General features: G+C 40.3%; 1 protein-coding gene across 1 annotated transcript in view; it reads right to left on the bottom strand.

Moving 5' to 3' along the window:
- LOC126449172 (CLIP-associating protein 1-like) overlaps positions 1 to 17,271 on the bottom strand; it is a 246,609-nt gene that overhangs the window by 40,443 nt on the left and 188,895 nt on the right. Inside the window, 3 exon segments of the mRNA XM_050091014.1 lie at positions 11,120 to 11,277; positions 13,380 to 13,692; positions 14,205 to 14,368. Of these exon segments, the coding sequence (XP_049946971.1) occupies positions 11,120 to 11,277; positions 13,380 to 13,692; positions 14,205 to 14,368 (635 nt within the window).

Genomic DNA, 17,271 nt, shown 5'->3' with positions numbered 1-17,271 from the left:
AAGCGGTCCAGCACAATTCCCTGGGGCACTCCTGGCAATAACCTTTCCTCTGATGAATACTCGCCATCGAGGACAACACACTGGCTTCTGTTATTTAAGAAGTGTTCATGACACCCACATATTTGGAAACCTATTCAGTATGCTCATACCTTCGTTAATAGTCTGTAGTGGTGCACTGCGTCAAATGCTTTTCAGAAATCTGGGACTATGGAATCTGCTTGTTGCCCTTCATCCATAGTTTGCAGGATATCACATGAGAAAAGGGCAAGCTGAGCTCTCATGAGGGATGCTTCCTAAAACCATGCTGATTTGTGGACAAAATCTCTTCAGTCTGGAGGAAATTTATTATATTTGAAATAAGAATATGTTCAAGAATTCTGCAGCACACTGATGTTAAGGATATTGGTCTGTAAGTTTTTCAGTATGTTTTTTTACCCTTCTCATATACAGGAGTCACTTGCACAAATTCCAGCCACTTGGGACTTCGTGCGAACAAGAGATTCACTATAAATACACCAGACTTATGATGAGTGCCTAGATAGAAGCCTTAGATCTGCTACATGATTTTATGCAGGACCAGAATTTTTGGCGTTCTCGTCAAGATCTTTTGCTAAGGTATGGAGGTGGTAGACTTCGTATGGCACGCACATCAATCCTTTTATAGCTGCACAAATTTCTACTAACTTTTGCCTGTCATCATTTGCACGGCCTCTTTTGAATCAAGAGTGCAATAGCCTTTGCTTCCTCAGACTTTTCTGAATTTCGTTGCTAAATGAAGGTGGGTCTTTTGCTTGCTTAATCCATTTACTCGGCACACATTTCTCCACAGTGTAATTTACAATCCGTTTAAACTTTGCCCATAAATCTTCTATGTTCACCATACTGGAACTAAATGATGTCACCTCACTGTCTAAAAAGGATGATATTGACTGCTTATCTGTTCTTCCTGGTTCTAGTAACTGCCAGTATTAGTGTCCACCCCATATCCATGATGATGTTAGGTTTGTGGGGCGCTCAACTGCGTGGTTATCAGCGCCCGGCCCCCTTATCCATGAAAACTGCTTTCAGTCATGGTAGGAACACAACACATAGTACTTTCAAACCATTGCATCCCCAGTGTGTGCCGTTTCCAACTGATGCAAATGTGTGGAAACTAACCTACAGGGTCAATTAGGTGATACTATTGCCATCACCCACATCAGTGGTTTGAGTCAATGAAGAACACACAAATTTCCACATGGACATGTACACTCCGGAGCAGTGACACCTGTGCCAAACTGGTTCTCTTTTTAGTTAATCTATACAAAATGGTCAACACTTGTGAAACACGGCTAGTTTTAGCTCTTATCTTCCTGCATGTATGTAAGTACTACCTTCCAATTTCTATGGAAAATGTTCTGTAGACATTGCATAACCATCTAGGGATTTCAAAATCTACACTTAAAGATTCTCTGGAAGAGCGGAAAACCACCTCAATGCATGTCAGTAAAGAACTGTAACAAACATCCCACACAGAAGGTAAAACACGTCTGCTTCGTAAGAAGACTGAAGACACAACAGAAGAAATAAATTTTAATATATGGTTGTCAATATTCATACTAATGATAACACACGGTAAAAAATTGGATCTTTTGAATAGTGACAAAAAGAGAGTAATAAACTTGTTTTCACTGATATGATCACAACAATCAGCTTGTGCAATGCACTTTAGTTAGTAAATATCACACATATAAATGTATCTGGGAAAAATACAGCTATTTCCAGCACTTTTTTGACAAGCTCACCCAGTTGAAAACTCTGGAACTTGATATTAAACTGAGGTGACAAAAGTAATGGGATACTTCCTAATATCGTATTGGGCCTCTTTTTTTTTTGCCTGGTGTAGTGCAGCAACTCGACCTGCAGGATGTTGGAAATCCCCTGCAGAAATACTGAGCCATGCTGCCTCTATAGCCATTTATAATTGTGAAAGTGTCGCCACTGCAGGGTTCTGCGCATGAACTGATTTCCTGATTATGTTCCATAAATGTTCAATGGGATTCATGTCAGGCTATCTGGTTGGCCGAATCATTCGCTCAAATTTTCCAGACTGTTCTTCAAACCAAGCGCAAACAACTGTGGCCTGGTGTCATGGCGCATTGTCAACCATGAAAATTTCATTGTTGTTTCGGAGCATCAAGCCCATGGGCGACTGCAAATAGTCTCCTAACACAACCATTTCCTGTCAATTATTGGTTCAGTTGGACTGGAGGACCCAGTCCATTCCATGTATGCATAGCCCACCTCATTACAAAGCAACCTTGTAGAGCCTTGTTGACAATCCAGGTCCATAGCTTTGCTGGGTCTCTGCCACACTCAAACCCTACAATCGGCTCTCATCAGCTGAAATTGAGACTCATCTAATCAGGCCACTGTTTTCCAATAATCTAGGGCCCAACTGAAATGGTCACGAGCCCAGGAGACACGATGATTGTGATGACGTGCTGCTAGCAAAGGCACTCTAATCAGTTGTCTGCCGCCCTAGCCCATTAACGCCAAATTTTGTTGTGTTGCCTTAATGGATATGTTCATCGTACGTCCCACATTGATTTCTGTGGTTATTTCTTGCAGTGTTGCTTGTCTGTCAGCACTGACAACTTTACGCAAACACTGCTGCTCAGCACCCTCTTGGCACTGTGGATCTTTGAATAGTGAATTTGCTAATGATTTCCAAAATGGAATGCCCCAGGCGTCTAACTCCAACTACCATTTGGCGTTCAAAGTCTGTCAATGCCCATCATGAGGCCACAGTCACATTCAGAAACATTTCCACATAAATCATACGGATGCAAAAGACACCTCTGTCAATACACAGCCCTTTTCTACCCTGTGGACCCAATACTACTGCCATACCTCCGTGCCTTGTGGACCCGACACTACTGCCATGTATATATATGTGCATATCGCTATCCCATGACTTCTGTCACCTCAGAGTACACCATTATAGTTTGATTTTCACTTTGGGCTGAAACATAGCTGCTGAATGCTTCATTTTTAAAATGATGTTTTTCCTCTGCTCACAAAAATTTGCAAAATGTGCCTAATTCATCAACAGAACTGCTGAATGACAGTTCTGCTTCCCAATATCTTTTGGACGGATTGTATCAGTTCTATGATTCAGGGACATTCATGCAATGCAGAATTACAATTCTTCTTTGGGTTGTCACAAAATGTATTTAAAAGATACTGTAATACTTTAAACAGAACTTTCATAATGACTAACTATTATATTCACCAACATTGGGATGACTGTAAGGGGGGGGGGGGGGGTGTTTGAATAAAAATAAAATACTCGGAACACGTAGCCATTTCAAGCATCACATAATGCTCTGTTAAGCTCTGTTCTGAAAACAGACATGATCATCTGTAAGTTTGAATTTAGCTTCACAATAATTTCAAATTGTTAACACCAATTCATTCTGGTTACCTGTAAGAACCAATGTCAAAGTGAAAAGCTTGTAACACTGTTTATACTTGACCTCTGAACTCTAAAAATATTTGTATGTAACTCCAATGACAAGTAACAGAGAAAGCCAAAAGGCAATAAATTTATTTTGAAATGTTCATAAACTGTGATCTTCAGCTCTGAAGACATTCAGATACAGATTCCTAGAAAAATAGGAAATGAAAAATTTGATTTTGTGAATCGTTTTGAATATGTAGTCTTAAATGTATTTTACACTGACATGTGATACTGCACTGCATTTTAAATAGGGTTACAAAATTTCAAACCCCTCCAGGTGTGGGTGGGAAAGAGCAGGACTAATTAGGTTAAAATCCTCTGCCGCAAGAGATTTATGAGAAATCCAAATCAGAATAACCAAAAATGAGTTTGAACTGCATTCCACTCAAATGTTTTAAACACAACTGCACCACCTCACACAATATGTGACTTAGAGGAAAATCTAATGCAAGCTTCTCTAATCTAACTTGTGCTACATGTAACGGAAATTCCTTGGTGCACTATAAATAATTAAATGGGTAAAGGTAACATCTCACCGTATAGTTCTGGTGTCGAGTGATTGAAGGCACAAAAACAAGACTAACAATGTTGCTGAGCTTGGACGATGTCTGTCTACAGAGCTAACTAGTGCAGAATACACATATACATACACCTGCAGGTGTATATTGTACTGCCCAACTACATGTACCAGTACTGCAGCTAGACTTGGGCAAGGGTTGTATCAGGTCTAGTTGTTGTTGTTGTGGTCTTCAGTCCTGAGACTGGTTTGATGCAGCTCTCCATGCTACTCTATCCTGTGCAAGCTTCTTCATCTCCCAGTACCTACTGCAACCAACATCCTTCTGAATCTGCTTAGTGTATTCATCTCTTGGTCTCCCTCTACGATTTTTACCCTCCACGCTGCCCTCCAATGCTAAATTTGTGATCCCTTGATGCCTCAAAACATGTCCTACCAACCGATCCCTTCTTCTAGTCAAGTTGTGCCACAAACTTCTCTTCTCCCCAATCCTATTCAATACCTCCTCATTAGTTACGTGATCTACCCACCTTATCTTCAGCAATCTTCTGTAGCACCACATTTCGAAAGCTTCTATTCTCTTCTTGTCCAAACTGGTTATCGTCCATGTTTCACTTCCATACATGGCTACACTCCATACAAATACTTTCAGAAACGACTTCCTGACACTTAAATCTATACTCGATGTTAACAAATTTCTCTTCTTCAGAAACGATTTCCTTGCCATTGCCAGTCTACATTGTATATCCTCTCTACTTCGACCATCATCAGTTATTTTACTCCCTAAATAGCAAAACTCCTTTACTACTTTAAGTGTCTCATTTCCTAATCTAATACCCTCAGCATCACCCGATTTAATTTGACTACATTCCATTATCCTCGTTTTGCTTTTGTTGATGTTCATCTTATATCCTTCTTTCAAGACACTGTCCATTCCGTTCAACTGCTCTTCCAAGTCCTTTGCTGTCTCTGACAGAATTACAATGTCATCGGCGAACCTCAAAGTTTTTACTTCTTCTCCATGAATTTTAATACCTACTCCGAATTTTTCTTTTGTTTCCTTTACTGCTTGCTCAATATACAGATTGAATAACATCGGGGAGAGGCTACAACCCTGTCTCACCCCTTTCCCAACCACTGCTTCCCTTTCATGCCCCTCGACTCTTATAACTGCCATCTGGTTTCTGTACAAATTGTAAATAGCCTTTCGCTCCCTGTATTTTACCCCTGCCACCTTCAGAATTTGAAAGAGAGTATTCCAGTTAACGTTGTCAAATGCTTTCTCTAAGTCTACAAATGCTAGAAACGTAGGTTTGCCTTTTCTTAATCTTTCTTCTAAGATAAGTCGTAAGGTTAGTATTGCCTCACGTGTTCCAACATTTCTACGGAATCCAAACTGATCTTCCCCGAGGTCCGCTTCTACCAGTTTTTCCATTCGTCTGTAAAGAATTCGCGTTAGTATTTTGCAGCTGTGACTTATTAAACTGATAGTTCGGTAATTTTCACATCTGTCAACACCTGCTTTCTTTGGGATTGGAATTATTATATTCTTCTTGAAGTCTGTGGGTATTTCGCCTGTCTCATACATCTTGCTCACCAGTTGGTAGAGTTTTGTCATGACTGGCTCTCCCAAGGCCATCAGTAGTTCTAATGGAATGTTGTCTACTCCCGGGGCCTTGTTTCGACTCAGGTCTTTCAGTGCTCTGTCAAACTCTTCACGCAGTATCTTATCTCCCATTTCATCTTGATCTACATCCTCTTCCATTTCCATAATATTGTCCTCAAGTACATCGCCCTTGTATAAACCCTCTATATACTCCTTCCACCTTTCTGCCTTCCCTTCTTTGCTGAGAACTGGGTTGCCATCTGAGCTCTTGATATTCATACAAGTGGTTCTCTTCTCTCCAAAGGCCTCTTTAATTTTCCTGTAGGCAGTATCTATCTTACCCCTAGTGAGACAAGCCTCTACATCCTTACATTTGTCCTCTAGCCATCCCTGCTTGGACATTTTGCACTTCCTCTCGATCTCATTTTTGAGACGTTTGTATTCCTTTTTGCCTGCTTCATTTACTGCATTTTTATATTTTCTCCTTTCATCAATTAAATTCAATATTTCTTCTGTTACCCAAGGATTTCTATTAGCCCTCGTCTTTTTACCTACTTGATCCTCTGCTGCCTTCACTACTTCATCCCTCAGAGCTACCCATTCTTCTTCTACTGTATTTCTTTCCCCCATTCCTGTCAATTGTTCCCTTATGCTCTCCCTGAAACTCTGTACAACCTCTGGTTCTTTCAGTTTATCCAGGTCCCATCTCCTTAAATTCCTGCCTTTTTGCAGTTTCTTCAGTTTCAATCTGCAGTTCATAACCAATAGATTGTGGTCAGAATCCACATCTGCCCCTGGAAATGTCTTACAATTTAAAACCTGGTTCCTAAATCTCTGTCTTACCATTATGTAATCTATCTGATACCTTTTAATATCTCCAGGATTCTTCCAGGTATACAACCTTCTTTCATGATTCTTGAACCAAGTGTTAGCTATGATTAAGTTATGCTCTGTGCAAAATTCTACAAGGCGGCTTCCTCTTTCATTTCTTCCCCCCAATCCATATTCACCTACTATGTTTCCTTCTCTCCCTTTTCCTACTGACGAATTCCAGTCACCCATGACTATTAAATTTTCGTCTCCCTTCACTACCTGAATAATTTCTTTTATCTCATCATACATTTCATCAATTTCTTCATCATCTGCAGAGCTAGTTGGCATATAAACTTGTACTACTGTAGTAGGCATGGGCTTTGTGTCTATCTTGGCCACAATAATGCGTTCACTATGCTGTTTGTAGTAGCTAACCCGCACTCCTATTTTTTTATTCATTATTAAACCTACTCCTGCATTACCCCTATTTGATTTTGTATTTATAACCCTGTATCCACCTGACCAAAAGTCTTGTTCCTCCAGCCACCGAACTTCACTAATTCCCACTATATCTAACTTTAACCTATCCATTTCCCTTTTTAAATTTTCTAACCTACCTGCCCGATTAAGGGATCTGACATTCCACGCTCCGATCCGTAGAATGCCAGTTTTCTTTCTCCTGATAACGACGTCCTCTTGAGTAGTCCCCGCCCGGAGATCCGAATGGGGGACTATTTTACCTCCGGAATATTTTACCCAAGAGGACGCCATCATCATTTAATCATACAGTAAAGCTGCATGTCCTCGGGTGAAATTACGGCTGTAGTTTCCCCTTGCTTTCAGCCGTTCGCAGTACCAGCACAGCAAGGCCGTTTTGGTTAATGTTACAAGGCCAGATCAGTCAATCATCCAGACTGTTGCCCCTGCAACTACTGAAAAGGCTGCTGCCCCTCTTCAGGAACCACATGTTTGTCTGGCCTCTCAACAGATACCCCTCCGTTGTGGTTGCACCTACGGTACGGCCATCTGTATCGCTGAGGCACGCAAGCCTCCGCACCAACGGCAAGGTCCATGGTTCATGGGGGGGATCAGGTCTAGTAAGGAAAGGGAAAAAGAAGGTGGAGAGGGGGAAGGGTTGGTGGGGAAGGGGAGGAAGTATTGGTGGTGAGGGTGGCTGACAGCTGGGAGGAAGGTGCAGCAACACGACAGGATAAGCCAAGAGGACTGAAGGATAGAAGGATGTATAAGGGCAATGTTCATCTATGCAGTACAGAGAAGCTGACATTGGGGGAGGAGGGACATGGGGACATGGATTGTTCAGCAGCCACTGACATCGAGTATGTTGTGCTCAGTAGTGTGTTCCACAACTGGGTGGTTAACTCTGCTCTTGGATACATTTTCACAGTGGCCATTCATTCGGGTAGATAACTGGTAGGTAATCATGTCCACATAAAAGTTACAATGGAGCAGTAAATAACATGACTGCTTTCACAGGTGATAGGTCTTGAATATGATGTGCTGCGGTGCACTGTGCATATTTAGAAATTTTGTTTTCCACAAGAGTATGACACATGTGGCCAGGGTTAAGAGTAGCTGTGTCATAAGAATGGGCCAGAGTATTTTGTACATTGGGTGGTGAGTGGTGAATTATCACTTTGGGAACTACGGGAAGTACATGTTTTGCCTGCAACAATCTTACTGTTGCATGTACTTCAACTTTGGAGGACGTCTCCAGTTACCGTGCTATTTCCCTCACACACTATGTTACATCTGTTATTCGTAATGTAGCACAACTGAGTCTGAAGGAAAACTGGGACCTGAATTCTGTTCTGACAATGTGCCACTCTTGTTTCACAATGGTCGTAGTGTGGGATGACATGTTTAACAAACTTTCCAAAGTTCTTACATATCAACGTGTAACAACAACAATGCTGTACTATTGTACATATAATAATTTTTTTCTGATTTTTCGATAAATTAGTGTAATCGATGTTCTGATTTCATTTCTTTTTTTTTTCATGCCATTATGATAAAGAAACTGTAAACAATTTTCGATGTGAATATTAATGTTTATGTCAAATTTCAAGCAATATTATAATAGAATTGAAGTGTAACAAATGTTGTAACTGTTGTAAGATGTTAAAGTTGTAATTGTGCGTCTGGTCCATACGTAGGCAATGTATTAGGATACGTAGAATGCAAAACCTCGGGTGAATACCCGGCTTGTAAGGGAGCGGTAAAAGGTGGATGGCAGGCGAGCGCGGGAAAATGCACACGGGCGCTGCACGGCATAACGGGCTCAGCAGTAGTAGTTGGAGTTTGGCATTGGTCTGAGCAACCCGGTCCGGATCGAGGAGGCTCTCCTGGAAGACATAGTTTCATTGAGCCTCGGATATGCCATTCCGACGCCTATACAGCATGGCAAAATTCCATAGGCACTAAATGGAAAAGCATTGCGACGCTATGAAGAAGTAAAGTGCCGATACATCACGAGCCATTGCTGTGGTTGTATGTGTGCTCTGTGCCTCGCCATCTCGCTGCCCGCCAACCGCCGCATCGATACGAACAGGTTGAAACTTTTAGTACTGTATTCGTGTGGACCAGTGTTACTTTTGTTCCATAGTGTTCAATAACAACTTAAATTTTACCAGAACTGTCCTATCATTTAATTATCCTCACAACTAACCTAGCCAGGGTCCTTTCCAAATGTTGTGCAATCCGAGCGTCCCGAAATGAAGAATTAAAGTTTATGTTAATAATAATTACCTGCAGACCTAGCTATGTTAGAGTGATGTTTAAGGAACTGTCTTGTTAATGAACCATTAGATAGATAACAAAGGTCTGACAAAGTTGGAAGATAATTTTGAAATTGGTTTAGTAATGAAGTTTAATTATGTCGAGACAGATATAATGGTATTTAAATGAGCAGGAAATAAGATAAAAAGAGTAGTAACTCATATAGTGGAAATTTTGAGCACGCAATGATTTCAGTAATTAAATTTTTTGTATACAGAGATCATAACAGTTTCAGGGTCCCCCCCTTTTTTATTCATTTGAGTTCTGAAGTGTTCCAAACTGATTTGATCAGTAAAGTTAAAGTCAATATCAAAAAACCAAAATTTATCAGTGTTTTACCTTTATCAAAATTGACATTGTGTTTGTGTTTCCAAAGTGCTATTTCTAGGGTAACCTATGCCCGATTTTAATCAGATCAATAGACAGTACGAAGTTTTGTAGTAAACATTATAGTGTAATGTTGTGTATTTATGGTTTATCCATATTAGTACAGAAAGTGAAATTATCAGTTCGGTAGATTTTCTGGTTCAAAAATTTACCATATTATGCAGTGTAATTACGTGTTGTTTTGTATGAACGTACATCAACTTGTACAGGGAAGAAACTCAGTTAATGCCTAATTAGGCTGGCGACCGTATTATTAGCAAATTGGTAGCATATTCTGTGTTGTTTCTTGTCCATCCTGACGTGTAGTTGCATTTCGGACTTGCATGACGTATCATTGTTATTACAGAGTGGGTGTAAGTCTGATTTGCCTCCATTCAGGTACACGCGGTCAATTTCTATACAAAAATCCTTTCTCATAAGGTGAAGCCCGTCAACTTACCATAGTACAGGCTTTAAGGAGTATTGTGTGCCCCACGCGCACGTTACAAACGCAACACCTTGTGTAGTAGTGCTGCATTATGTGAAATGTGGAAATTTATTTCTAGCCCAGAAAACAGTTTTAATTTACACAATGCTTCATCTCAATGGACACTCACCACAGAGATTTGTTATTACTAGTATCATAAAAATATATTCTGAAGACTGCAGGTAAAATTGAAAAATTTGCTTATTTCTGTTAAGCACTATGAATATCACAGGAGAAACAAAACCAGTGGTTATTATTCACACATTAAAAATGAAATTCAATGGAGAGGAGTAAAGACGAAGAGGGAGTACTGAAATGAATGAGAAAATAAAGGAATAAATCAAAAGCAAGTATTGTTGAAAGTTCTTGTCAAAAGTTTGGTGGTTTTTCAGTCATTTACCACCATACTGGGTTGTGTACTTTTCTGTAGTTCTCTCATAGTACTTCTCAAAATCTTGTTCATTTCTAATGCAAAGCACACAAGCTGCTTTACATGGTACTGGTCAATCAATACACAATGTTTTCAATCAAATGGCTCTGAGCACTATGCGACTTAACTTCTGAGGTCATCAGTCGCCTAGAACTTCGAACTAATTAAACCTAACTAACCCAAGGACAGCACACACATCCATGCCCCGAGGCAGGATTCGAACCTGCGACCATAGCGGTTGCTCGGTTCCAGACTGTAGCGCCTAGAACTGCAAGGCCACTCCGGCCGGCAACGTTTTCAGTCCAAATTAGGCATTTATAGCTACGAATGGTGGGCTAGCCATGCACCATCTTTTTCCTTTACTACCTTTTGCAATTACCACAGAACTTGGAGCATCTACTGGATTACCTACTGTGGTCTGCACCTTGCATGGAAGAAGATCTATTTGTGAGTCTGAGTGAAATTAAAGAGCAGTTATTCTTTCATTTGTTTTTAATGGTAATAACCATGTATGGTTTTGTTTCTGATTTGAATAATTAAATAATAATTAAGGCTCCATAGACTAAGAATAAAGAAATATCAACAAAAGAGGTTCTAGTTACCTGTACACTTCTTCTGGATTGAGACTTCCCTCATCCATCTCCAGAGAAGGCCTAGACTGTGGAGTTGCTGGAGACTGAACATGTGGTGATGGTGATGGGGGCGAACTTCCCGTGCTACTGCGCCTTACATGGCTATTTACAAGGCTTGCTGCTGTTTCCTGTACAATTAAATGACTTCATATAAACCTGCATTTGATTTTGCTATTGTCGAAGTGTACTTACATTAACATTTCTCACATGATTCAAATTTCATCTCTCTAGTTCTACAACTCTATTTATCCTCCTCCAACTACAACCAGAACCACCACCACCACTACAACTAAAAGTTCTACTACTACTGATAACAACAGTGATGATACTGTTAGTGACTGAGTTTTACTCCTATTACACATTTCATGTGATGGACTTGAATGAACTGTCTACTAGTTCATAGCTCACTCGCATGACAATTGATACACTAGCAAACCATTTAATTGCACACTGTATTCTAATCCGAACAAAGTTCAAAGACCTCATTAAGGTGTGAGGCCAGAAACATGAGGATATAAAACTGACCAACTGTTGAAGCACATACTGGCCACTATTTAATTTATATGTATTATATTTTCAGGCAGGAGTGTACAACATAGAATTCAACGGCAGTTAAGGACAGTTGATTACAAACTAGATTGAACATTTCAGCAATATTTCACTATTTAATGGGAAAAAATACAATTATTTGGCAGAGGGAGGGGGAAATGAAAAGAAACAAAAGAGTGAGAGACGAGCAAAAAATGTTAAAGTTTTGCATAAAACACAACACTGTTCTTCTCAGGTATAAATTGTGTACATGTGTGATATCATTACGAAATAGATGGCATAATTTTGGTTTAATTTCTTAGGACTGCGTTTGATCAAGAGTAATGAACTTAGAGATTACTACCTTTAGTAAAGAACTTGTTTCCATAAAAGATATACAGATTTCATAGCTGCCATGCTACAATAAGACTGAGTGCGACAGCAACAAACTACAACCAACAGCTTACCCTACTGAATCACCCCAATCACAAAAAAAAAAAATTATCCTGTCCGTTACTTTCTTGTTCACCTCAGCAATTTATAAAAAACTTTTCTACATCTTTCTGAACCCCTTTAACTACAGAACAAAATAATTTTGTGTAATGTGTTTTTCTAGAAAATTCTCACAACATACTACTATAAACTGTGTTGATCATATTGCCCTGGTGTCTATCTCGATAGCTCTGGCTGCTATGTGGACAACTTGGGTTCAATTTCTGGTACTGCTGGGATTTTTCCTTAGTATGAGGACTGAAATGGGGAGCACTCAGCTTCATGATACCAACTGAGGAGCTACAGGAGTGAGAAGTAGTGGCTCCAAGGTCAGGAAAGCTGACAAAAAAGGCCGGAAGAGCAGAACACTGAGCTTTGACTTCAACATTGCCACTGGAGTCAGGAACAAACAATTACTGGAGGTAACAGACAAGTGGTGGGGGTCTCATTCTTCTCCCACATCATATTACACTTGATTGTGAACAAGGTGGGGCAGGCAGAAGTGATACTAGTGATAAGTAAATCCTGCCATGCATGATTTGTGGCTTGCCAAATATAAATGTAATGGTAAAAAAGATTTCTACATTGTTGCTTGAATCACTACAGGAATCAAGATGTTTAATACAACACAAAATTACAGAAAGTACAATAACTGGCAATGTCCGCGCCCGGTAGCTGAGCGGTCAGCGCGACAGAATGTCAATCCAAAGGGTCCGGGTTTGATTCCCGGCTGGGTCGGAGGTTTTCTCCGCTCAGGGACTGGGTGTTCTGTTGTCCTAATCATCATCATTATTTCATCTGCATCGACACGCAAGTCGCCGAAGTGGCGCCAACTTGAAAGACTTGCACCAGGCGAACAGTCTACCCGACGGGAGGCCCTCGTCACATGACATTATTATACTGGCAATGTGTTAATACAATGTTCACTGATGGTTTTCACAAAAATAGTCATCTCAGTGATAAAAAAAGTCAAACAAAGCTCACAGCATAGCAGAAATAGTGTGCATCAAGTATAAATGTTTGTCATAATGCTATACATACAGAGGCAGAATTTGAACAGAATTGCAGTAATAATCAGTTCCACATCAAGTGTCCTAAATCTTAACATTATCACTATTAATTACCACACAAGCTAATCTACATGAAGTTTCAAGCTACACATAATTAAACAATGTATAAGTGAAAGTGTTTCCTGATAATGTATGCTTACCTGGTAATCTGGAGACAGTGATGACAAAATCATTGTCACCTGAGGTGTATTCAGGTTGAATAATGCAATTAGAGCGTTCTGAGCGGCTTTTCTGATTTCAGCTGATTTCTGATCATTTGTCCAACTGATTACTTTGGCTAAAGCTGCAGCTGCTTCTCGGGCACCTGGGTTAAAGGATGAGGCATCCATATAGGATGCAAGCTGGGCCAAGTATTGAAGAACAGCTACTTTAACTTTAGAATTGGGTGTTTGAGTCTGATCAACCAGGAACCTTATAATTGCATTCATTTGGAGTTCCAGTGGAAATGATTCCCTGCAGGATAAAGCAAGAAAATATAAAAACAATATTATTAGAAATATTAAGCAAACTTAGAAAACAGCAGCACACACAGCCAAATGAGATTTAAAACTTTCACACCACTTTGGCAAGTTGCATGTGCATCTTAAAAATATTATAATGGAAAATTTTAAAACTAAATATAGTTGTAGAGGATTATGGAGGGAGGGAGGGAGAGAACGCATGACTAAAAACACAGATAAAACATTTAATAAAAATGTGTACTGCTACGGGTGGGGGGCGGGGGGACCATAAATATAAAGCTCCCTTTCATAATTCAAATGAATAGTTGCACCTCTTTCTTGTTTTCTGCTGCTAAGATTCCCCAGCTGGCTCTGAATATGAAAGCGCAAAATTATGAAAGCTACTATTGTCTTACATCAACAGAATTTGTTAATTTGTGTAGTAATGTAAAACTCAAATCCGAATACCTACTTCAACACAGAACAGATAACACATTTTGCAAATTTAAAATATATAACACTTACCTTACAATAGATAATGACTTGTGTATTTTATTTTGGATTGAACCCAGCAAATCTCCACCAAGTTTATTCATGAGACGTGTAAGCAGAATGTATATCCAATCATGTAAATCATCTTTATGTGCTAGAATTAGTTCATTTAGAGTATCCAGAAACATACTGAAGACCTGCAAAATTCAAAGCACAGTTTGAGAATATCAGTACAAAAGATTATACGCAGAACAGAAACAAATAATTGATAAAATGAAAACTGTCAACAGAGTGATAAGAAAAAGTCAATAAGCTAGTAAATAAATGACAAAGGAGTGTGTGTGGTGATCATTTTGTGGTTGAATCTCTTTCTTTGTCTGCACTTGCTTCCTAATATATAATGAGAGAAATTTGGTTCTGCCTTCAGCAAACACAATTTTTCTTGTTTTACTACCACGTTTCAGTGAAGTTTCTCCATCTTCAGTTAGACATCCTGCAGAAGCACGAAAACACAAAATCTACAAAAAATGACATAACGGAAGGCAATAATCATAGCTGTACTACAAATACCAAAGAGACTTGTGAATACAAATATGTAATAATAAGATAATAAATAAAACCAACTGAAGATAGGAAAACTCCAAAACACGCTTGGCTAGTAAGACAAGAGAAACTGTGTTTGTAAAAGGTGGAACCACGTTTTCCTTATTGCATATTTGTTGTGGTAGGTAGTTGTGGGTACAAAAGAGGTGCGGAGCAGTGAGTGTGTGTGTGTGTGTGTGGGGGGGGGGGGGGGGGGGGGGGATAGCACGTTACATATTGAGGAAGGTGCTAGTCCTGCCTGTGGCAGCGTGTAGGGACAGGATAGTGGGCTACTAGGTGCCGCATCAGGAAATTGTGCTTGAGGAGGGAAAGGGGGGGAGGGGGGGGAGTGAAAAGCAGAGAAGGGGAAAGGTCTATACAGACATTCTGCAAGGATGTAAGGTGTGTGCAGGGCTGGAGTGGGAGCTGGGAAGAGGATAGACAGGTGCAGGGAAAGGGATTAGTGAAGGTCAACGGCACGACGGAGGATATGTTGCACGGAGAGTTCTCACGTGTGCTATTCACAAAAGCTGGTGTTGGTGGGAAGAATCCACAAGTCAGAGACTGCAAAGCAGTTGCTGAGGTCAAGCACATAGTGTTGGACAGCATGCTCAGCAACTAGGTGGTCCAGCTGTCTCTAGACCACAGTTTCGCAGTGGCCATTCAATTAGACAGACAGCTAGTTGGTGATCATGCCCACATAGAATGTGACACAGTGGTTCCAGCTAAGTTCATAGATCATACAGCTGCTTCCAAAAGTGGCCCTGCTGCTGATGGGGTAGGAGATGCCTGTGACAGGACTGGAATAGGTGGTGGGAGGAGGATGTAAGGAATAGGTTTTGGATGCAAGTTTATTGAAAGGATATGAGCCTGATACAGAGGGATTGGGAACAAGATTGGAGTTGGGAAGAAAAGGATGTCGTGTCCATTGTGTGCATGTTGGAATATCAGACAGTGGTAGGGGTTATTACTTCAGAGTGTGACAAGAAGTATGCAAAATCTTGGTGGAGAACAGATTCATTAGCTCCAGTTCTGGGTGGAACCCAGTAGTAGGGAAGGGTGAGAGTGTTCATTTGTTTGTTTCTCTGTAATGATGAGCAGTCCCCCTCCATATACACCACTAATTCCTTCGTTCCCTGGACTCAGCCTTAATTAGTCCTTGTTGTCCACCTGACTATCCCCTTCCTTATTCCCAAAGAAGCCTTCTATCCACCAGATCACCTACATAATCCTTTCTCCTTTTCTGCCCCCCCCCCCCCCCTCCTTCCCCCTGCACAAACTTCTTTTCTTTTCTTCTCTCTCTCTCTCTCTCTCTCTCACACACACACACACACACACACACAAACAAACACACACACACACACACACACCGCAAAATGACTGTGCCAGGAATGGTGGAGAAATGCAAACTCATGCAGAGGCTTACCAATAATCATCCATTTGTGCATAATTTGCAAATGGAACATGAAAGTATGCAAATTATAGTGATACCAAAGTACTCTCCACCATAAATTGAGGTAAGACTGCTTGGGAACTGTAGAGGTATAACTGGGTCACTGAAAGAAAATCTGTGACAGCCAACGGAAATGTTGCCAATGCTATTATGCGGCTGTTTGTTGTTACACCATGTCAGTCGTCTGACTGAATATCACACCAGATAATTGTCGGTTTGTTACAATACGATACTAGTGAAGTGTGAAAAAAAAAATGCTAATAACCTCAGAGGATCAAAACATACTCTCTTTGTTGTTATAAAGAGAAAGTTTGGAAATATATGCTGTGGAAAAGTAAAGATTACAATGTTTCAGTATTTGAATGCATAGATTCATCTCTTACCCGCAGCTATGTAAAAGGGCACTCTCCACAGTCTTCAAAGAGTGTCATCATTATCCACATCTCCTATGTCATTGTCCCCATCTTCACTGCTGCTGCTATCATCCCCTAATCTTATTATAACCTCTTCCACTCTTTGTTACAGAGCACCTTCTTGTTGTCATGCCTCTTCCCAGATGTACCACGTACGTTAGACAGTATTGTTTCATTTAGATTAAAGTTCAGTCTTGATCACGTCTGTTTTAATGGGTAACCGGTTTCGGTTTTTTCTATAAAACCATCATCAGACCCATTGGCTCCCTTGGGTTGGTAGGTGGAGCTCTCCTTGCTGCTGTGCAGTCAACTGATGATCGTGATACTGCCCAATACTTCACACGCAGAAAATTCGACATCTTTTAATTTTAAGAGTTTTATTTTAGTCTGCAACATATGATTTCAACTGAGGTGACAAAAGTTCTATTTGCATTGAAACGGCAGTACTAAGGTGGAAGTTGGAACATATGACCATTGTATTCAGTAATTTTGTCAATTTCATAAACGGTATTACGTGATTTATGCTCTTTCAAGAATGACAGCAGTTCTGACTTCTTCATTTCCCTATCAAATGAATCTTTGCAGTTCTTCCTAGCCCATCCATAATGTCATTCTTCCTGATGCTGCAGCATGTAGGGGCTCTACTTAACTG

This window comes from Schistocerca serialis, unplaced genomic scaffold (genome assembly GCF_023864345.2).
Source record: "Schistocerca serialis cubense isolate TAMUIC-IGC-003099 unplaced genomic scaffold, iqSchSeri2.2 HiC_scaffold_711, whole genome shotgun sequence".
NCBI lineage: Eukaryota > Metazoa > Arthropoda > Insecta > Orthoptera > Acrididae > Schistocerca > Schistocerca serialis.
Note: the sequence above shows the minus strand (reverse complement) of the source record. Positions and strands in the feature narration are given on the sequence as shown.